The sequence below is a fragment of the Microcaecilia unicolor genome, chromosome 8 (assembly GCF_901765095.1).
Source record: "Microcaecilia unicolor chromosome 8, aMicUni1.1, whole genome shotgun sequence".
Lineage (NCBI taxonomy): Eukaryota > Metazoa > Chordata > Amphibia > Gymnophiona > Siphonopidae > Microcaecilia > Microcaecilia unicolor.
In genome coordinates this window covers 93,164,033-93,187,696 of record NC_044038.1, presented here as the reverse complement: position 1 = coordinate 93,187,696, position 23,664 = coordinate 93,164,033, and the positions used below count along the sequence as shown (strand labels likewise).

General features: G+C 49.0%; 1 protein-coding gene across 2 annotated transcripts in view; it reads left to right on the top strand.

The window, feature by feature from the left end:
- Positions 1-23,664, top strand: part of LIN37 (lin-37 DREAM MuvB core complex component) — a 121,293-nt gene that overhangs the window by 96,023 nt on the left and 1,606 nt on the right. For both annotated transcript variants that reach the window (XM_030212290.1, XM_030212289.1), the window contains exons 4-8: positions 9,091-9,141; positions 10,456-10,485; positions 10,658-10,743; positions 11,078-11,244; positions 11,454-11,600. In XM_030212290.1, coding sequence (XP_030068150.1) covers positions 9,091-9,141; positions 10,456-10,485; positions 10,658-10,743; positions 11,078-11,244; positions 11,454-11,600 — 481 coding nt within the window. The remainder of the gene's footprint in view (positions 1-9,090; positions 9,142-10,455; positions 10,486-10,657; positions 10,744-11,077; positions 11,245-11,453; positions 11,601-23,664) is intronic.

Genomic DNA, 23,664 nt, shown 5'->3' with positions numbered 1-23,664 from the left:
ACCGGAGCCAGTTGCCACCCGGGTCGACTCGACGTCGGTGGAGGAAGCTTCGCCGGAGTCCAGGCAGGGGTCGACTTCTCGACATCCCCCACGAGGACGTCGATCCTCGAAGTCGAGACAGGCTCGGGTTCAGGCTGCTCTTCAAGAGCTTCTGTCTGATACCGAAGAGGAGCGTTCATGGGGTGAAGAGAAAGACCTCAGGTATTTTTTGGAGGAAGACTCCTGTGGGCTTCCTTCTGATCCTACTCCACCTATTGAGGTTAGACAATCTCCACCTGAATGTCTTTCCTTTTCATCTTTTGTACGGGAAATGTCTAGGGACATTCCATTTCCCATGAAGGCTGTGGATGAGCCCAGGGCTGAGACGTTCGAGGTCCTGGATTATCCTTCTCCGCCTACAGAGGTTGCAACGACCCCCCCCTGCACAATACACTCAGGGAAGTGATGTTGCGGAATTGGTCTTGCCCTCTCTCTAATTCACTTGTCAACAAGAAGTCCCAGTACAGAGTCCATGGCGAGCCTGTGATGGTGAAGGCCCAACTTCCTTACGATTCCATGGTGGTGGACTCTGCTCTCAGAAGAGCCAAGAGTACTAGAGACTATGCCTCGGCGCCCCCGGGCAGAGAGTCTAGGACCTTGGATTCTTTTGGGAGGCGTACATATCAGGCTGGAATGCTCACCGCCAAGATTCAAACATACCAGCTGTACACCAGCATTCACTTACGGAACTCGATAAAGCAACTGTCCAGTTTAGTTGAAGCTCTGCCTCCGGAGCTTGCAGGTGGTCAGGCAGCAGAAGGCATGTCGCAAATTCCTGGCCAGGGGAGCCTTTGACACTTTTGATGCTGCATCCCAAGTAGCTGCTTAGGGTATCGTGGATGCGCCGACTCTCATGGCTGTGTGTCTCGGACCTGGATCAGAAGACCCAGCAGCGAATGGCGGATGTTCCTTGCCGGGGGGATAATCTTTTTGGAGAGACGGTTGAGGGTATGGTTGATACCCTCAAGAAGCATCATGATGCTATGGATTCTCTCTCCCGCCGGACGCCTTCTGATACTGCGTCCTCTTCTAGGAGGTTTTTTGGAGGGAGGAGGAGTGCTCCCTATTTAGGCGTAGGTACACTCCTGCCCCTCGACAGCCTGTTCAAGCTCGCTCCCAGCAGGCTCGCTCTCATTAGCAGCGTGCGCCAAAGGCCCCTTCGGCTCCCCAGCAAAAGCAAGGGACGGGCTTTTGACTGGCTCCAGAGCAGCATACCGATATCAAAGTGTCCGTACTGGACGATCTACCTGTTGGGAGGAGGTTGATGTTTTTTCACCAAAGGTGGCCTCTTATAACCTCCGACAGGTGGGTTCTTCAAATAGTCCGGTCCGGGTACGCTCTCAATCTGGACTCAAAACCTCCAAATTGCCCACCAGGAGCTCAGTCCTTCAGTTCCCAGCACAAGCAGGTACTTGCAGATGAACTCTCCGCCCTTCTCAGCGCCAATGCGGTCGAGCCCATTCCACCAGGGCAAGAAGGGCTGGGATTCTATTCCAGGTACTTCCTTGTACAAAAGAAAACAGGGGGATGCGTCCCATCCTAGACCTAAGAGGTCTGAACAAATTCCTGGTCCGAGAAAAGTTCAGGATGCTTTTTCTGGGCACCCTTCTTCCCATGATTCAGGAAAACGATTGGCTATGTTCTCTGGACTTAAAGGATGCCTACACTCACATCTCGGTGCTTCCAGATCACAGGCAGTACCTTCGATTTCGCATGGGAACTCAGCATTTTCAGTACTGCGTACTGCCCTTTGGTCTTGCATCTGCGCCCAGGGTGTTCACAAAGTGCTTGGCAGTTGTCGCAGCATTGCTACGCAGACTGGGAGTGCATGTGTTCCCTTATCTCGACGATTGGCTGTGAAGAACACCTCGGAGGCAGGAGTTCTACGATCCATGCAGATTACTATTCAACTGCTCGAGCTACTGGGGTTTGTCATAAATTATCCCAAGTCCCATCTGATTCTCGTACAAAAGTTGAAATTCATAGGAACTCTGTTGAACACATGGACGTCTCGAGCTTACCTTCCCCAGGCAAGGGCAGACAACCTTCTGGCTCTGGTGTCCTCAGCTCGAGCATCCCAACAGACAACAGCTCGGCAGATGTTGAGACTTTTAGGGCACATGGCTTCCACAGTTCATGTGACTCCCATGGCACGTCTGCACATGAGATCAACTCAGTGGACCCTAGCTTCCCAGTGGTGTCAGGCTACGGGGGATCTAGAGGATGTCATCCATCTTTCCACCGATTTTTGCAATTCCCTTCAGTGGTGGACCATTCGCTCCAATCTGACCTTGGGACACCCATTCCAAATTCCTCAGCCACAAAAAGTGCTGACGACGGATGCATCCCTCCTAGGGTGGGGAGCTCATGTGGATGGGCTCCACACTCAGGGAGTTTGGTCTTTCCAGGAAACGCGTCTTCAGATCAACCTCTTGGAATTACGAGCAATCTGGAATGCGTTAAAGACTTTCAGAGATCGGCTGCCCAACCAAATTATCCTAATTCAGACAGACAATCAGGTTGCGATGTATTACACAAAGAAGCAGGGGGGCACCGGATCTCGCCCTCTATGTCAGGAAGCCGTCAAGATGTGGCTTTGGGCGCGCCAGCATGACATGCTTCTCCAGGCTACATATCTGGCAGACGTAAACAACAGTCTGGCTGTTGAGTAGGTTGAGCAAGATAATGCAACCTCAAGAGTGGTCTCGAAATATGGACGTTGTCCGCAAGATTTTCTGAGTGTGGGGCACCCCCTCGGTGGATCTTTTTCCCACGCAGGACAATCACAAGGTCCCTCAATTCTGTTCCAGGCTTCAGGCCCACGACAGACTAGCGTCAGATGCCTTCCTCCTTCATTGGGGGACAGGTCTCCTGTATGCGTATCCTCCCATACCTTTAGTAGGGAAACCTCTGCTGAAACTCAGGCAAGACCGCGGAACCATGATTCTGATAGCACCTTTCTGGCCCCGTCAGATATGGTTCCCTCTTCTTCTGGACTTGTCCTCCGAAGAACCGTGGCGATTGGAGTGTTTTCCGACCCTCATCACTCAGAACGAGGGGTCGCTTCTACATCCCAACCTCCAGTCTCTGGCTCTCACGACCTGGATGTTGAGAGCTTAGAAGTTGCCTCCTTAGGCTTTTCAGAGGGTGTCTCCTGAGTCTTGCTTGCTTCCAGGAAAGATTCCATGAAAAGGAGCTTTTAAATGGAGGAGGTTTGCCGTCTGGTGTGACAGCAAGGCCCTAGATCCTTTTTCTTGTCCTACACGGACCCTGCTTGAATACCTTCTACACTTATCAGAGTCTGGTCTTAAGACTAACTCAGTAAGAGTTCATCTTAGTGCAATCAGTGCTTACCATGAGCGTGTACAGGGTCAGCCTATCTCTGGACAGCCTTTAGTTGTTAGTTTTATGAGAGGTTTGCTTTTGTCAAAGCCCCCTGTCAAGCCTCCACCAGTGTCATGGGATCTCAACGTCATTCTCACCCAGCTGATGAAACCTCCTTTTGAGCCACTGAATTCCTGCCATCTGAAGTATTTGACCTGGATGGTCATTTTCTTGTAGGCTGTTACTTCAGCTCGTAGAGTCGGTGAGCTCCAAGCCCTGGTAGTCCATGCTCCTTATATTAAATTTCATCATAACAGAGAAGTCCTCCGCACTCATCCTAAGTTCCTGCCGAAGGTAGTGTCCTGAGTTCCATCTGAACCAGTCAATTGTCTTGCCAGCATTTTTTCCCCGTCCGCATACCCGCCCCGGTGAGGACAAGTTGCATACCTTGGACTGTAAGAGAGCATTGGCCTTTTACCTGGAGCGGAAAAAGCCCTATAGACAGTCCGCCCAGTTGTTTGTTTCTTTTGATCCCAACAGGATGGGGGTTGCCATCGGAAAACGCACAATCTACAATTGGGTAGCAGATTGTATTACCTTCACTTATGCCCAAGCTGGGCTGACTCTGGAGGGCCATGTCACGGCTCATAATGTTAGAGCCATGGCTGCGTCAGTGGCTCACTTAAAGTCAGCCTCCATTGAAGAGATTTGCAAGACTGCAACGTGGTCACCAGTCCACACATTTACATCTCACTACTGCCTTCAGCAGGATACCTGACGCGACAGTCGGTTTGGGCAATTGGTGTTACAGAATTTTTGGGGGGTTTAGAATCCAACTCCACCCTCCTAGGCCCATTTCTGTTCTGTTCCAGGCTGCACTCTCACTTATTTGTGTTTGTTTTCAGGTCATTCTCAGGTATGTCCTCGCCGTTGCGAGGCCCAATTGACCACTGTTCATTGTTTTGAGTGAGCCTGGGTGCTAGGGATACCCCATGCGTGATGATGTCCAGCCTGCTTGTCCTCGGAGAAAATGAAGATACTTACCTGTAGCAGGTATTCTCCGAGGACAGCAGGCTGGATATCATCACAACCCTCCCTCCTCCCATTTGGAGTTGTTCTTCTCGTTTGCTTTTTATGTAACTGAGGAAAGCGCGCCGGCGTCGCGGGCGGGAAGTCATTCGTGCATGCACGGTGCGTTGTCCCCGCGCCCGCTGTCGTCACTTCTAGAAGTTTTAAAATTTTGATTTTTAAATCCGGAGCTCCTGGGCCGTCACGGACAACGACCCATGCATGATGATGTACAGCCTGCTGTCCTCGGAGAATACCTGCTACAGGTAAGTATCTTCATTTTCCCTACAGTGGTGGACCATTTGCTCCAATCTGACCTTGGGACGTCCATTCCAAATTCCTCAGCCACAAAAAGTGCTGACCCTCCTGGGGTGGGGAGCTCGTGTAGATGGACTTTGTACTCAAGGAGTTTGGTCTTTTCAGGAAACAGGTCTTCAGATCAACCTCCTGGAATTACAAGTGATCTGGAATGCTCTAAAGGCTTTCAAAGACCGGCTGTCCAATCAAATTATCCTAATTCAGACAGACAATCAGGTTACAATGTAGCCGACAGGTTGAGCAGGATAATGCAGCCTCACGAGTAGTCACTGAACATGGACGTTGTCCGCAAGATCTTCCGAGCGTGGGGCACCCACTCGGTGGATCTTTTTGCCACTCAGACCAGTCACAAGGTTCCTCAATTCTGTTCCAGGCTTCAGGCCCACGACAGACTAGCGTCAGATGTCTTTCTCCTACATTGGGGGACAGGCCTTCTGTATGTGTATCCTCCCATACCTTTAGTAGGGAAGACTCTGCTGAAACTCAGGCAAGATCGCGGAACCATGATTCTGAAAGCACCTTTTTGGCCCCATCAGATCTGGTTTCCTCTTCTTCTGGACTTGTCCTCCAAAGAACCGTGGAGATTGGACTGTTTTCCGACCCTCATTACCCAGAACGAGGGGTCGCTTCTACATCCCAATCTCCAGTCTCTGGCTCTCACAGCCTAGATGTTGAGAACCTAGAAGTTGCCTCTTTAGGCCTTTCAGAGGGTGTCTCCCGAGATTGCTTGCTTCCAGGAAAGATTCCACGAAAAAGAGTTATTCGTTCAAATGGAGGAGATTTGCCGTCTGGTGTGCCAGCAAGGCCCTAGATCCTTTTTCTTGTCCTACACGGACCCTGCTTGAATATATCTACACTTGTCAGAGTCTGGTCTCAAGACCAACTCGGTAAGGGTTCACCTCAGTGCAATTAGTGCTTATCATCGGCGTGTTGAGGGTAAGCCTATCTCTGGACAGCCTTTAGTTGTTCGATTCATGAGAGGTTTGCTTTTGTCAAAGCCTCCGGTCAAACCTCCACCAGTGTCATGGGATCTCAACGTTGTTCTCACCCAGCTGATGAAACCTCCTTTTTGAGCCACTGAATTCCTGCCATCTGAAGTACTTGACCTGGAAGGTCATTTTCTTGGAGGCTGTTACTTCAGCTCGTAGAGTCAGTGAGCTTCAAGCCCTGGTAGCCCATGCTCCTTATATTAAATTTCATCATAGCAGAGTAGTCCTCCGCACTCATCCTAAGTTCTTGCCGAAGGTAGTGTCGGAGTTCCATCTAAACCAGTCAATTGTCTTGCCAACATTTTTTCCCCGTCCACACACCCGCCCTGGTGAGGACAAGTTGCACACCTTGGACTGTAAGAGAGCATTGGCCTTTTACGTGGAGCGGACAAAACCCTATCGACAGTCCGCCCAGATGTTTGTTTCTTTTGATCCCAACAGGATGGGAGTTGCCATCGGAAAGCGCACCATTTCTAATTGGTTAGCATTCTCCGAGGACAGCAGGCTGGACATCATCACAACCCACCCTCCTCCCCTTTGGAGTTGTTCTTCTCGTTTGCATTGCAGGCGGGAAGTCACTCGCGCACGCGCGGTGCGTTGTCCCCGCGCGCGCCATGTCGCTTCTAGAACTTTTTAAAGTTTTTGTTTTAACTTCCGGTCTCCTGGGCCGTCGCGGACGACAACCCCATGCGTGATGATGTCCAGCCTGCTGTCCTCGGAGAATACCTGCTACAGGTATGTATCTTCATTTTCCCTTTAGATAGAACGTCCAGAACCTGTCTCAGAGCTCGCCTTTCAGCTAATGTAAATTGAGACAAGTTTTGATACACAGATACCTTAGCTTCATTAAACTTTAAATTAGGAGCCAGCCGAGCTTTCTGAAGAAGATTTTCTTTATCAGAGAACTTAGCAAAACGGACCACAATGTCTCTAGGCTGATTTTCCCGCGGCTTTCCAAGAGTCTGATGCGCTCTCTCTATTATAATGGAGGCAGCATCTCCGCTGTCTCCCAGCAGCTGCTCACATAGAACTCTGTCTTTAACAGTGATATCCTCCAAGTCCCCTGACTCAGGGACTCCCTGAAATCGCAAGTTCTTCCTCCGCCCACGATTTTCAAGATATCAATTTTATACTGTAGTTCCTCCATCCGATCCTCCAGTCATACCAAACGTGAGACAGCGTGGGTTATTTGTTCAGAGTGATCCAGGGCACGAGCCTCCAGCTCCTCCACTCTCCCCCCCCCCCCCCCCCAGCTCCTTAAGGTCAACACTCAAAACATCCATCTTGTCCAAAATTTCTTCTTTTGAGGCTTTTATCTCAGCCTGAATATTTACCAAGCGCTGCTGTAGAGACTTAGAAAAAAAGGCGCTTAGACTGCGATGTACACACGTCCGCCACTGAAACTGCAGAATCCGAGGGAGAAGGAAGGGCTGGAGACATATGGCGCTGAGAGGCCTTTACCCGTCTGGCAAGTTGAATGGTGCTCCGCGTCTCGGAGCCCTGATGAAGGCTGCTTACTCATAATTACCCAAGATTCACACAGTTATATTCGCTGATTCCTGGGGCTAAAACTATAGATGATGTCCAAGGATGGAAATTATGATCAAGGAGGTAAGGGAGCTAACAATCTAGGCAGCCATTCAGAGCTCTGACATCACTTCCTCCATCTTCCTGCAATTTTTCAGAGTCCGCATGTGTTTTAACAACTTTGAATAGTTTTGTGTCATCTGCAAATTTAATCACCTCACTTATTGTTCTGATTTCCAGATCATTTATAAATATGTTAAATTACACCGGTTCCAGTACAGATCCCCTGCGGCTTTTCACTATTCACCCTCCTCCATTAAATGAAGTGACCATTTAACCCAACCCTCTGTTTTCTGCCTAATAACCAATTCCTAGTCCACAACAGGACCATTGCCTCCTATCCTATGACTTTAATTTTCTCAGGAGTCTCTCATTAGGAACTTTGTCAAAAGCTTTCTGAAAATCTAGATACACTACATCAACCGGCTGAACTTTGACATGTTTATTCACACCTTCAAAGAAATGAAGCAAATTGGTGAGGCAAGACGTCCCTTGGCTGAAACCATGCAGACTCTGACCCATTAAACCATGTTTATATATGTGTTCTGTAATTTTACTCTTTTTAGTAGTTTCCACTATTTTGCCCAGCACCGATGTTGGGCTTACTGGTCTGTAATTTCCCAGATCAACTCTGCATGTAGGTATCATTGTAGAGTATATGCTGAAATATTCTGCTCTGTATGGTGGCGGTGGTTAAAAAAGCAAACAGGATGCTAGGAATTATTAGGAAAGGGATGCAAAATAAGACCAACAATATTATAATGCCTCTGTATCGCTCCTAGCCTAGTGGTTAGTGCAGTGGACTTTGAACCTGAGGAACTGAGTTCAATTCCCATTGCAGCTCCTTGTGACTCTGGGCAAGTCACTTAACCCTCCATTGCCCCTGGTACAAAATAAGTACCTGAATATATGTAAACCGCTTTGAATGTAATTGCAAAAAAACCTCAGAATGGCGGTATATCATGTCCCATTTTCCTTCCCTTCCCCTTCCATGGTGCGACCTTACCTTGAGTGTTGTGTTCAATTCTGGTCGCCGTATCTCAAAAAAGATATAGCGGAATTAGAAAAGTTTCAAAGAAGAGCGACCAGCGATGACACCTAGATCCCTTTTCTGGTCAGTGAATCCTAATGTGGAACCTTGCGTCACGTAACTATAGTTCGGGTTCCTCTTTCCCACATGCATCACTTTGCAATTGCTTACAATAAATGTCATCTGCCATTTGGATGCCCAGTCTCCCAGTCACATAAGGTCCTCTTGTAATGTTTCACAATCCTCATGCAATTTAACAACTTTGTATAGTCAGTAAATTTAATTATCTCACTAGTTACTCCCATCTGTAGATCATTTATAAATATGTTAAAAAGAAGCAGTCCCAGCACAGACCCCTGGGGAACCCCACTATTTACCCTTCTCCATTGAGAATACTGACCATTTAAACCTATTCTGTTTTCTATTATTTAACCAGTTTTTAATCCACAGTAGAACACTACCTCCTATCCCATGACTCTCCAATTTCCCACCTGTGCTCAGTAAGCCAAAAGCTTTCTTAATTGTAGGAGAGTACCGACACACACAATCTGTCCCTGCTGTCTTGGCGAACCCCTCTATCACAAGTAGGCAAAACTGTTTGCTTCCCTTACTGCATGTGTACTGCAGGGTCTGGCTATTAGTGCTAATTCCTGGGATGATTTCCTCCAAATTGAACTTCTGGCTATCATGGCCTCCCTCCTTTTTGAGCTTTTGGTGTCTTATTTTCTGTTGCAGGGAACACATGGAAGATGACACCTGCAAAACAACCTCCGATTCCCACAGCAAGTAAGGATTTTTTTGTTTTCTGTTCTAGAACCTTTCAGTATGGACCATCAATGTATATTGACTATGGTGGGAGCGCACACAGATCCTTATCCAGATTGCAAATTCAGTTTTATTTATAAACAGCAAATCCTCCTAAGCCTGACATGGTGTACAAAATCAATATCAATACATATAACTTATACCTCTTACTACACTCTGCTCACAAACCTAGATTCCTTATATATGGTGTTACTGCAAGGTCAGTAACTAAGTTCCAACAAACTGCATGTACATTCACAAGTGTTTGGTGTTGGGGGTGGGGTAGGTAAAGGGGATGAGCAATAAGAGTTTCTGGATAGGAACAGTAATTGGAGCTCTTTGGTAGAGGGAAAGCAAGGGGATTTGTCTGTGTTAGGGGTAGAAATGGCACGGGGATAAAATTTATCCCCGTCCCCACGGGTTCTGTCTCCGTCCACACCCCGCCCCCGCATGCCGCGTCTCCATCCCCACAGGTTCTGTCCCCGTCAGCTCTGTTCTCATCAGAAGCCTTGAACACTTATGATTTTATATTTAAATCTTTTTATTAAAGTATAAAAAGGAACAATATGCTGTGCAACAATAATAACAATGAGCAACTATAATAAATCCTCCCACCACCACCCTTTACCCTTCCAGCCCCAACAGTAGCTGACTTCTACTACCCCAAGGAATCCTAATCCACCCTGTTAAAATATCCAGGGATACAAAATACAACCCGTTCTGTATGCCCTAGAGGGGAGAAATATGCCCTATGAAACACTGTTGTGATTTTTTAATCTGTGGAGGAATAAGAAATACTTAACAATCTCAGGATTCAATCTAGCTCTCCTGTCTTCCACAGTCCTTCCTACAATAGAAGATGTCTACTTAGAAGATGTGCTGGTAGCAGAATGTACAGGATCCCCCATGCAAATTTTGCTAGCTGTGACCAGCATTTTTGCTTGTTTTTCCAAAAAATAAAAATATTGTCGTCTGCATCAATCAAACATAAATAACAGTCCAGTTCATTAACAGGCTTCAAAGTAGAAAGTGACATGGGGACAAAGTTTGTCCTCTTCCCCATCCCCACGGATACCGTGGGTCTCCGTCCCGTGTCATCCTCTAGTTAGGAGCATTAATCTTTCTTCCCGGTGGTAGATAGGGGGATGCATCTGAATGGATGAAGGTGGTAATCATATCTGGCAGAGTAGGGACAGCTTTGAGGGCTCTCAGAAAATAGAGGCATTACTGGGATTTTTAAATTCTGGGTGAGGGCAATAGTGATGGTATTTCTATCCAATTTTCCTTATTTTCTAGGGATTCCTCTCCCTCTGCTGCAGGAAAGCGGTATGCAACATTAAGATCTTTAAAGATTTTGTATCTGTCTCTTAAATGATTCCTTCTCATATAAATGAATGTCTCCTCCCTTGTTCTTTTGCCATAGTTCTTGATCAGAACCATCTTTCTTGCACTTCCTCTGTGCAGTCTATAACTTTTTTCCTTTTCATCGTTATCTCAGACCCTCAGCAAGATTCTCCCATCACCGCCGGAAGAAGAGGAAAGAGATGGAGGATAGCCTGACTGAAGGAGGACAACAGAGACCCAGTGAGTAACAGGAGATTAGCCAGATGGGTGGGAAATTATTGTTGGTGATGAGAGGCAATGGGGGCTCCTTAACACTGAGCATTATTCTAATGGGACAGTATGAGAGGCACACCAAAGATAACATGGATTTATTTAGTAAGCAAAACATTCGACCAATCAGATTGCAGGTCTGGTAAAACATTAAGCCTATAAATGTTGTCTCTAATACAGTGGAGAGGCTTAAAATAGACTTATCTTTTCATTTCAGGTGCTAGTAAGGCTCATGTCTTAATGACAAAAACTACAGATTGGTTACCCAATCTAACCTTATTCTTCTGTTTTACTTCTTCTCCAGACACATATATCATAAAGCTGTTTGACCGTAGTGTGGATCTAGCACAGTTCAATGAGAGCACACCTCTGTACCCCATTTGTCGAGCCTGGATGAGAAACAACCCCTCAGTACGAGAAAGGGGGCGCTCCCCTAGCCCTTCTCTGCCTGCAGTGCCAGAGGATGAGGAAGTAAGGGAGACAAATATGAAATATGCCTTTGATCCTCCCCAGCCCCTTTTCCTGCCCCAAGGATGAGGAGCTAGGAGAGAGTGAAGATCCTTTGAGATTCCCCAGCCCCTTCCTGCTCTAATTTCCACAAATCAAGGAAGGAGGACAAATTTAAATGTACATGTCTGTCTGTCTAGTTTGTGCCTATAATTTTTTTGTTGTGCTTATAGGGCACTGATGGATTGAATGGGAAGTGCCAGGATGTGCACAGGCTGCCTCCACCTGTTCCTTGCCAGTTGAACAATGCTGGTGAAACTGTCAACCTAAGGATCCCTTCTCCACTGTTGCACACAGAGGAGCCAATTAACATTAATACGGTACACCCATCGTTTCTAGAAAATTAAGTGAGAGGTGGAATAACAATAAGAAACATAAAACAACATGAGTGGTAATTTTTTGTTCTCTATTGTTTGCATTTTAAGATTAGGATGGATTAGTATTTTATCAGTGTGTACATATTAGGTGTTCCCAATTTTTTTGTAGTAAGTTGGAAAATCAAGCATCGTTATCAATGGTAATGGAAATATAGCATTATACAATAACATGTTCTCACAGGTGTCTGAGAAATTAACATAGTTAAGGTATGAAAGCAGGGGTAAAATCAGACTAGTCCAGAAAGAATTGCTGGGTAAAATTAGGCCAACTGATTTTGGATGAGAGTAAAGAAAAAGCTCATGAGAGAGAGGGTGGTGTATTCTCCGAGGACAAGCAGGCTGCTTGTTCTCACGACTGGGTTGACGTCCACGGCAGCCCCCACCAACCGGAAGAAAACTTCGCGGGCGGTCCCGCACGCAGGGCACGCGCATGCGCAGCCGTCTTCTCGCCCATGCGCGACCGTTCCTGCTCAGTTTTTTTCGATTCCGCGCTGGAGAGAGACGTGTTATCGTCTCTCTCTCTCTATCAGCCCCGGAAACCAGATCGCAGCCTTTTTGATTGTTTGAAAAAGAAAAAAAAAGAAGAACGAACTGTGTCCTCATCGTTCTTAGTCGCGAGGGCGCTTCGTTGCGGCCTTGTGGCCGCGCGGTCGTTTTCTTTTTCGGGTGTGCTTTTCACCGCCACCATCGACGACTTTGACTTCGCCGACACGATTTTTCCTTCGATGTCCTCGAAGGTCCTGAGCGGATTCAAGAAGTGTGGTCGGTGCATCCGGCAGATCTCGCAAACCGATACCCACGCTTGCTGCCTCCAGTGCCTCGGCCCGGAGCATAATACCAAGACGTGCACCTTGTGTCTCGGCTTAAGGAAGTGGACACAGGTGGCGAGGCAAGTTCTTCGGGACCGTCTTTTCGGAACTTGCGCCAGCCCTTCGACGTCGACTTCAACGGCATCGGTGTCAACGGTCGGGTCTTAGGTACCGATGTCGACGAAATCGGCACCGACTCTGGCACCGACCCCAGGAGTACAGGTACCGTTGGCCTGCCGGTGAGCGGCCGCGCGGGCAGTCTGCCCCGGCCACTCCCTCTACCCAGGGCCATTGGGACCGAACCCTGTCGGATCCGATTCCTTGAGGCCGGGGGGGTTCTACCTCCTCTTCATCTCTGCCGCTGAGCGCCGATGACGGGCACCGAAAGAAAGCCAAGAAGCACCGTCATCGGTCGCCCACGGCGCACGGAACTGCCAGCTCTGGCACCTCGAGGGAGGACTCGACGCCGAGGAAGCGGCAGTGCTGAGAGGAGCGTTCCCTCTCGGTTGAAGAGGTGTCGCTGCGCCAGTCCGCGGGTGCTTTGGTACCGTCTCCTGGACCTGAGCAGCTTCCGATACCCACACCGGCCCCCCTGCCTTTCCCGACAGCGGGCCTGGACGAGTGCCTCCGAGCCATCCTTCCGGGGATTCTGGAAGGGCTAATGTGCCAGGCTCTGCCGGCACCGGGGGTGCTTGCGCCCCCGGCACCATTGATGGAGGTGCCGGCGTGCTCTAGCCCAATGCCGAGGCTTTTGACGGCGACACCGCTTGCGGCACCGGTGTTGACCACCACGCAGGTGGAGTCCCCGTCGATGGAGGGAGCTTCATCCCCACCGGCGCGGGAGTCCACCGCTCGACGCCATCACCGAGGACGTGGTTCCTCGCAGTTGAGACGGGCCCGGTTGAGGTCTGAGCTGCAAGAGCTCATGTCCAACACCGAGGAAGAGGCCTCGTGGGGGGAGAAGGAGGACCCCAGATATTTCTCCTCAGAGGAGTCTGTGGGCCTTCCCTCTGACCCCACTCCGTCACCGGAGAGGAAGCTCTCGCCCCCCGAGAGCTTCTCCTTTGCCTCCTTCGTCAGGGATATGTCTATTTGCATTCCCTTTCCCATGGTCTCTGTGGATGAGCCAAGGACTGAGATGCTCAAGGTCCTCGACTATCCATCACCACCTAGAGAGTCTTCCACGGTGCCGTTGCACAATGTCCTCAAACAGACACTGCTTCGGAACTGGCTGAAGCCATTATCTAACCCCACCATCCCCAAGAAAGCGGAGTCCCAATACAGGATCCACTCTGACCCAGAGTTGATGCGGCCTCAATTGCCTCATGACTCGGCGGTCGTGGACTCTGCTCTCAAGAGGGCACGGAGTTCGAGGGATACCGCCTCGGTGCCCCCTAGGTGGGAGTCTCGCACTCTGGACTCGTTTGGGAGGAAGGCCTACCAATCTTCCATGCTCGTGACCCGCATCCAATCATACCAGCTCTACACGAGCATCCACATGCGGAACAGTGTGAGGCAACTGGTGGACCTGGTCAACAAGCTCCCTCCGGAGCAGTCCAGGCCTTTTCAGGAGGTGGTCAGGCAGCTGAAGGCGTGCAGAAAGTTCCTGTCCAGGGGTATCTATGACACTTGTGATGTGGCATCCCGAGCTGCGGCCCAAAGTATAGTGATGCGCAGACTCTCCTGGCTGCTTGCCTCTGACCCAGACAACCGCACCCAGCAGCGACTGGCGGATGTCCCTTGCCGGGGGGATAACATTTTCGGCGAGAAGGTTGAGCAGTTAGTGGACCAACTACACCAGCGGGAAACCGCTCTCGACAAGCTCTCCCACCGGGCACCTTCAGCATCCACCCCTGCAGGTGGACGTTTTTCCCGGGCTCGGCAGGCTGCTCCCTACGCCTACAACAAGCGTAGGTACACCCAGCCGGCCCAAAGGCCTCCTCAGGCACAGGGACATTCCCAGCGCGCTCGTTCCCGTCAACAGCGTGTGCCTAAGCAGCCCCCTGCGCCTCCACAGCAAAAGCCGGGGACGGGCTTTTGACTGGTTCCATGGGAACATAGCCGCCATCAAAGTGTCCGTGCCGGACGGCCTGCCGGTCGGAGGGAGGTTGAAAGTTTTTCACCAAAGGTGGCCTCTGATAACCTCCGACCAGTGGGTTCTCCAAATAGTGCGGTGCGGATACACCCTGAATTTGGCCTCCACTCCACCAAATTGCCCTCCGGGAGCTCAATCCTTCAGCTCCCATCACAGGCAGGTACTTGAAGAGGAACTCTCCGCCCTTCTCAGCGCCAATGCGGTCGAGCCCGTGCCACCCGGGCAGGAAGGGCAGGGATTCTATTCCAGGTACTTCCTTGTGGAAAAGAAAACAGGGGGGATGCGCCCCATCCTAGACCTGAGAGGCCTGAACAAATACCTGATCAAAGAGAAGTTCAGGATGCTTTCCTTGGGCACCCTTCTACCCATGATTCAGAAAGACGATTGGTTATGTTCCCTGGATTTAAAGGACGCTTACACTCACATCCTGATACTGCCAGCTCACAGACAGTATCTCAGATTCCGTTTGGGGGCACGGCACTTTCAGTATTGTGTGCTGCCCTTTGGGCTCGCCTCTGCACCACGGGTGTTCACGAAGTGTCTCGTGGTGGTGGCGGCATACCTACGCAAGCTGGGAGTGCACGTGTTCCCGTACCTCGACGATTGGCTGGTCAAGAGCACCTCAGAGGCAGGAGCTCTTCGGTCCATGCAGTGCACTATCCACCTTCTGCAGCTGCTGGGGTTTGTGCTAAATTACCCGAAGTCCCATCTCCAGCCGGTCCAATCTCTGGAATTCATAGGAGCGCTGCTGAATTCTCAGACGGCTCAGGCCTTTCTCCCCAAAGCAAGAGCGCAGAACCTTCTATCCCCTCCCTCTCAGACCAGAGCGTCTCAGCAGGTCACAGCTCGGCAGATGTTGAGACTCCTGGGTCATATGGCCTCCACGGTTCATGTGACTCCCATGGCTCGCCTTCACATGAGACCTGCTCAATGGACCCTAGCTTCCCAGTGGTGTCAAGCTACCTGGAATCTAGAAGATGTCATCCGCCTGTCCATCAGTTGCCGCAATTCGCTGCACTGGTGGACCATTCGGACCAATTTGACCCTGGGACGTCCATTCCAAATTCCGCAGCCTACAAAAGTGCTGACGACGGATGCATCTCGCCTGGGGTGGGGAGCTCATGTCGATGGACTCCACACCCAGGGGCTGTGGTCCCTTCAGGAACAAGATCTCCAGATCAATCTCCTGGAGCTCCGAGCGGTCTGGAACGCGCTGAAGGCCTTCAGAGATTGGCTGTCCTACCAAATCATCCAAATTCAGACAGACAATCAGGTTGCAATGTATTACATCAACAAGCAGGGGGGCACCGGATCTCGCCCCCTGTGTCAGGAAGCCGTCGGAATGTGGCGTTGGGCTTGCCAGTTCGGCATGCTTCTCCAAGCCACATACCTGGCAGGCATAAACAACAGTCTGGCCAACAGACTGAGCAGAGTCATGCAACCGCACGAGTGGTCGCTCCATTCCAGAGTGGTATGCAAGATCTTCCGAGAGTGGGGCACTCCCTCGGTGGACATTTTCGCCTCTCAGACCAACCACAAGCTGCCTCTGTTCTATTCCAGACTACAGGCACACGGCAGACTGGCGTCGGATGCCTTTCTCCTCCATTGGGGGACCGGCCTCCTGTATGCTTATCCTCCCATACCTTTGGTGGGGAAGACCTTACTGAAGCTCAAGCAAGACTACGGCACCATGATTCTGATAGCGCCCTTTTGGCCCCGTCAGATCTGGTTCCCTCTACTTCTGGAGTTGTCCTCCGAAGAACCGTGGAGTGTTTTCCGACTCTCATTTCGCAGAATGACGGAGCGCTTCTGCACCCCAACCTTCAGTCTCTGGCTCTCACAGCCTGGATGTTGAGGGCGTAGATTTTGCTTCGTTGGGTCTGTCTGAGGGTGTCTCCCTTGTCTTGCTTGCCTCTAGAAAGGATTCCACTAAAAAGAGTTACTTTTTCAAGTGGAGGAGGTTTGTCGTCTAGTGTGAGAGCAAGGCCCTAGAACCTCGTTCTTGTCCTGCACAGAACCTGCTTGAATACCTTCTGCACTAATCAGAGTCTGGTCTCAAGACCAACTCAGTAAGGAATCACCTTAGTGCGATTAGTGCTTACCATCATCGTGTAGAGGGTAAAGCCATCTCTGGAGAGCCTTTAGTCATTCGATTCATGAGAGGCTTGCTTTTGTCAAGGCCCCCAGTCAAGCCTCCTGCAGTGTCATGGGATCTCAACGTCGTCCTCACCCAGCTGATGAAACCTCCTTTTGAGCCACTGAATTCCTGCCATCTGAAGTACTTGACCTGGAAGGTCATTTTCTTGGTGGCAGTTACTTCAGCTCGCAGAGTCAGTGAGCTTCAAGCCCTGGTAGCTCATGCTCCTTATACTAAATTTCATCATAACAGGGTAGTACTCCACACTCACCCCAAGTTTCTACCAAAGGTGGTGTCGGAGTTCCATCTTAACCAGTCAATTGTCTTGCCAACATTCTTTCCCAGACCGCATACCCGCCCTGCTGAACGTCAGTTGCACACATTGGACTGCTAGCGAGCGTTGGCCTTCTATCTGGAGCGGACACAGCCCCACAGACAGTCCGCCCAATTGTTTATTTCTTTCGACCCCAATAGGAAAGGGGTCGCTGTCAGGAAACGCACCATCTCCAATTGGCTAGCAGATTGCATTTCCTTCACTTACGCCCAGGCTGGGCTGACTCTTGAGGGTCATGTCACGGCTCATAGTGTTAGAGCCATGGCAGCGTCAGTGGCCCACTTGAAGTCAGCCACTATTGAAGAGATTTGCAAGGCTGCGACGTGGTCATCTGTCCACACATTCACATCACATTACTGCCTCCAGTAGGATACCCGACGCGACAGTCGGTTCGGGCAGTCAGTGCTGCAGAATCTGTTTGGGGTTTGAATTCAACTCCACCCTCCAGGACCCAATTTATTCTGTTCAGGCTGCACTCTCAGTTAGTTGTTCTTCGTAGGTCAATTTCTGTTATGCCCTCGCCGTTGCGAGGTTAAATTGACCTGGGTTCTTGTTTTGAGTGAGCCTGAGAGCTAGGGATACCCCAGTCGTGAGAACAAGCAGCCTGCTTGTCCTCGGAGAAAGCAAATGATACATACCTGTAGCAGGTGTTCTCCGAGAACAGCAGGCTGATTGTTCTCACCTACCCTCCCTCCTCCCCTTTGGAGTTGCGTTTTACTCATTCCTTTGCTTGTCATTCAACTGAGCGGGAACGGTCGCGCACGGGTAGGAAGACGACCGCGCATGCGCGGTGGGCGTGCCCTGCGTGCGGGACCGCCTACGAAGTTTTCTTCCGGTTGGTGGGGGCTGCCGTGGACGTCAACCCAGTCATGAGAACAATCAGCCTGCTGTCCTCGGAGAACACCTGCTTCAGGTATGTATCATTCGCTTTCTTTGCATACATTTGTACTATATTGAGTAGTTCAAAAACTGAAGCAAACAAGAAGATACAGAGAGAGTTTATTACATTGTGCGTATAGGTAGCAGGAGAGCTTTGTTCATGTGATATGGAAATAGAGAAAAATGCAGAAATTTGAACAACTCTTTGGAGGATGCCATATTTTCTGTAAGGACGATGATTTTACAGATTCTATATATTCTACTCGAGTGATATTCAGCCTGTGGCAGTCGTTGGTTTCTCCAAGGACAAGCACGACTGTAAAATCCTCATTTATGGCTTGGAAGCAGTACCCCAGTAACTCTTTTTTTTTTTTTTTTTTTTTTTCAGAAACCTTTGGGCAGACTCACTGCGCATACACACACGTCTGTTAGCCTACTAGTGTCATTTGGGACCTCCTTAGTCTAATCTCTGCGGAGCTAATTGTCACAGTTGCCTCAGTGCCTAAACTCATTTTTTCAGATTTACCATTCACTCTGAGGCCCAGATGCACTAAACTTTAACGACCCTTTAACGAAGAATTTTTGAACCGTGGCATGCATTAAAGGCCATTTTCCGACCACGGTAGCAGAAAACGGAATGCAGATGAGCAAATTGTGTAGAAACCCCATTGAAACGAGATGCATCAAAGTTTTCTGACTACCCTTACGCAGGAAAACTGCCGGAAAGCTAACGACAGGTCTGTACCTGTTGTTAGGGCTGTCCGACTAAAAACTGTAATGTAAAAAACAAAAACAAAAAAAAGCGAGGGGGCGAAAACGCGCGTCAGGGGCGTCTTTTATTGACGCCCGAGGTCACTGCTTCTCCCCGCTCCCCCTGCATCAATATAAAAGTGAAAAAAAAAGGTTCGGGAGGGGGCAAAGGCGCTCGTCAGGAGCGTCCTTTATGGACGGCTTTGCCCCCACCCACCCCCCCACCCCCCCCGCCCATGGTCGCCGCTGCTGCTCCCTGCTTCCTCCGCCAACATTAAATTAAAAAACAAAAATCAAAGCTTTAAGAGCCCCGGCCCCCCTCCCTTCCTGTCTCTCAACTCTTTCTTTCTCCACACAACCCCGCCTCCCGCCATCCTCCCCCCCCCCCTGAGGTCGTCGCCACCGCCCACCCCCCCCCTCGCATTACCGGGCCCGTGCAACGCCTCTCACCTCTGTATGAAGGCGCTGCACGGGTAAGAAGACCATCACTGAACTCTTCAAGACATCTCTCTCCTTCGTCTTCCCTGACCTGGGCCCGCCCCCGTCTGACGTTGGTTTCTTACGTCAGACGGGGGCGGGCCCAGGTCAGGGAAGACGAAGGAGAGAGACGTTTTGAAGACTGCAGCGATGGTCTTCTTGCCCGTGCAGCGCCTTCATACAGAGGTGAGAGGCGCTGCACGGGCCCGATAATGAGGGGGGGAGCGGCGGCGGTGACGATCTCAGGGGGGGCGGCGGGGCACGGGGGCAGAGGATGGCGGGAGGCGGGGTTGTGTGGAGAAAGAAAGAGTTGAGAGACAGGAAGGGAGGGGGGCCAGGGCTCTTAAAGCTTTGATTTTTGTTTTTTTTATTTAATGCTGGCGGAGGAAGGGGGAGCAGCAGCGACCACGGGTGGGGGGGGGGGGGGCAAGGCCGTCCATACAGGACGCTCCTGACGAGCGCCTTTGCCCCCTCCCGATCCACGTGTTTGTGTTTTGGGGGGGGGGGGGGGGGGGTTTGGTTTTTTGATGTTTGTGTCATGCGCAGAGCAGCCAGCATAACACTTGGCTGCTCTGCGCATGCTTTAGGAGCCGATTACCGACGGGGATTACACCAGTTTGATGAATTGTTCTTTACAATACCGTACCGAACATTTGCGACTTGTTTTTTTGGTGCATTGTTCATTTTTTTAAAATCGGTAACGACTTTTATGTTTTTGCTTTTTTTTACGTTTGGTTGATGCATCTGGGCCTGAGTCCTGTTGCTCACCTGGGTTGTTTTGTTTTTGTTTTTTAGAATATAGTGAACATTCAATAACAACGTACCACATATACCAATCAAGAAGAAAATTATCTGTTTTTTAAAGTTTCTTTTTTTCAGATGATATGTAATGTGTAATGCATTTGGTATAATTCCTTTCTGTGGTACAGCCAAAGTGGTTTACATATTATATACAGATATTTTCTCTGTCCCTAGTGGGCTCATAATCTCAGTTTTTATACTGGGGCAACTGAGGAGCCACTGTGAGAATTGAACCTCATTCTCAGCCCACTGCAGTAATCATTAGGCTACTTTTCCATCCACATATTTTTAGTGGCAACAGGCCATATTTATGGAGCTGAAAGAAAGGGCCTAAAGGGGATTAAGTTGGATTCTAAATACCAAAGAAGACCCCAAGTGGCTTCAGAATGTGTTCTGGTGCAGCAGGCCCATATTCATTATGGATACCCATTCATAGTGCCTGCAATACCTGGGACCTGACCATGATATCTCTTAATATTCCTGGTTCACAGATATCCAGGAAAGGAATTTGTGGTAGAGAAAAACTGGTCCTGGGGGTGCAACAACATTGAGAGTATCTTGACAATTTGTAGAGCTCACCAGGAACAGTCATCATCCGATTCCTGCCTGAAAAAGAGGAAGGATTTGACCTCGCCTTCATCAGCACTGAGGGAGCGTGATGAAGGTCATCAGACAGATGCTCAGATATTTCAGCATCGGTCCCCAAACAAAGTGTGGCACTGAGGTAACAGTCCATTCTCCATGCCATCAGAGAGAGTATGCCAGTCTCCACAGACCTGAGTCCCAGTTCCAATACATCTCAGGTGACTCGGGGGATGTGGCTATTACTACTGTGGTGCTCACTCCTTTTGTCAGTGGTAGCCCTTAAGGAGCAACTTATGCAGAAGTTTGAGGAATGAATGTAGCACTGCTTGGCTGAACACAATGCTGCAGCTTTGACATTGTTGAGAGCAGGCTGATCAGTCAATGCTTGGAACTCATGCTCTGCCTGAAAGGCACCTTGAAACTGAGGCCCAGAGGGGCTTGTAGTCAAGATCAGCTGCATTGGTGCCCATTTCCAGTTCATCATGGTAGGAAATTTCACTGAGGCACCAGGAGTCCTCCATATCTTGATGCTCTAGGAGGCCTAACCATACTGTCAGTAGTACATGGCGAGCAGAAATGTAAATTTCACCAGCTGATGAGGTCTTAGTCTGTCAGAGCACTCCTGGGATTCTGAGGAGCCAGGGCGCTTCGTGGAAAAAAGGTCCACTGGTCTCCCCCTTAGATCCCTCTCCACCATGAGAGAGATAAATTCCCATCAGAGGAGTGCCTTTTCCTTGATTTTTATATGGAATATGACACGGGCATCACGTTTCAATCAGAGAGTGAGCAGCCCAGGGTAGAAACATTGGATATCCTCAACCCTACCCCACCCCTAGATAGGGCTGCTCTCAGACAGACTATCCAGTTGGCTAGCAAACTGCAACTCCTTCACTTATTCCCAGGCTGGGCTGACTCTAGAGGGTCATGTCGTGGGCTACTGATATAGCCTTAGCTCTGACATCAGCCATCAAATAAGAGATTTGCAGAGTTGCAACATATTTTTATACAAGCATTTACATCTCACTGTTGCTTAGAACAGGACTCCTGACACGACAGTAGATTTGGCTAGGTAACAAAAGAGAGGGTTCAAAGGTACACAAACAGAAGCAATAAGAAAAATTACAAATGGGCCTCCAAGACTGGAACAATCAAGAGTCCTTTAATAAATAGACCCGATATGGGCTGTGTTTCAGTGTCTGTACGCCTGCGTCAGGGGTCTGACAAAGAAATTAAAATAAATTAAGATTACAACAATATCACGCTGATAAAAACATGAATAATAAGCTGGTGCCCATGCAAATTGTGAACATATGTGAAAATTGCAGTTAACAATGGATAGACAATAAAAACATATAAATGCAAAATGCAATTATAATAAATGCAATATAAAAAACATGCACGTTTATAAGTGTGTACTGAAAAATACATTGTCCATATTTGTGATACATACATGATGACCTGAACATGTATACCATGGAAGAAAGGACAGACATTCAAATATTTGAAAGGTATTAATCCGCAAACACACCTTTTCCAGAGACGAGAACTAGAGGACATGAATTGAGGCTGAAGGGGGGCCGACTCAGGAATAACGTCAGGAAGTATTTTTTCACTGAGAGGGTGATACATACGTGGAATGCCCTCCCACGGGAATTGGTGGAGATGAAAACAGAAATTCAAAAATGCATGGTGGAATAAACACAAAGGAATCCCTTTTAGAAGAAATGGGTCCAAAGAAGCTTAGTGGAGATTAGGTGACAACAACATTAATTGGTGAAGCAAAGCCAGTACTGAGCAGACTTCTACAGTCTATGCCCTGATCATGGCTGAATAGATTTGGATAGGTTGAAGTGGAATTTTTCAGGAGCTCCAATGACAACATCTGAAGTTTTAGAACAAGGAGCATGCCAGGCAGACTTCTACGGCCTGTGCTCTGAAAATGGCAAGAACAAATCAAGATCAGGTATTACATCATACCTTTATGTAATGAGTTTATCGTGTTGGGCAGACTGGATGGACCATACAGGTCTCTTTCTATCGTCATCTACTGTGTTACTATGTAGCTGGAAAATACATGACTAAATTTATGATTTATGAACAACTAAAAATAGAAGCCCTAATCAGGACTTCATTTCTAGGGGAAAAGCCTGGAACACCATTCCACCATGTCTTTTTAGACTTTAGGTTTTCTGCTCCAGCACCTCCTTCCAGGTAGTCTGCAGAGAAGAGAAACAGGGAAGGGGGTGAGCTTGAAGCAGAGCACAGAACAGTCACTTTATTCCCTTATCCAGCCCCTTTTCTCTTATTGCTGTTGCCCCTGGCCCATCCGTCCCCTACAGTTTTACTTCCTTTTTGTCTACAAATTAAACACTGGCCCTAATTATAATAATCATCATATATATTTAAGTGAAAACAACATTTTCAGGATACTGGCTTATTATTTGATGCAGTGGTGTAGCCATAGTTGAGCCTGGGTAGGCATGGGCCACCCACTTGGGCTCAGATCCACCAAAAATTGCAGCACCGTTGCTATGGCTGGTGGGATCCCCAAGCCCCACCAGCTGAAGAGGTCCACCTTCGGTGGCTAGAACGCTTCCCTATGCTCTGCAGTTAATGGCACTGCCCATGGGCTACCAACGTCCAGCCCCTTCACATGCTCGGTTTTTGTATGTGGAAAAACTGATCATGCGGGGGGGGGGGGGGGGGGCTCTGCTTGGTGGTGCAGCATAGGGGAGTGTTTTGGCTGCCGGGGACCTCTTCAGCTCAGCTGGCAGGACTTGAGGATTCCTGCCAGCTCAAACTGTTATAATTTTGAGTTGGGGGGTTGCTTAGGGATAGGTGAAGGAAAAATGTTATGCCTACCTACTTTGGTCTCAGGACCACCCAAAATTGTACATCTGGCTATGCCACCAACTTGGTGTCTCCAGTAATAGAGTGACCAAACCTGATGATAATGCTCTGTGAATGAAATAAGTAGTCATCTATTTTTGTGCATTAAGGTAGTTTTTTGGGTTGCACTGGGATCCTAGAAGATCATTTTGAAGGACCAATTGAAAAATGGTACTAAAATACGAAAAAAATCTCTACCATCACTTTGGATTATAATTCTTGTGCAAGAATACACCACATTGTGTGAAGGG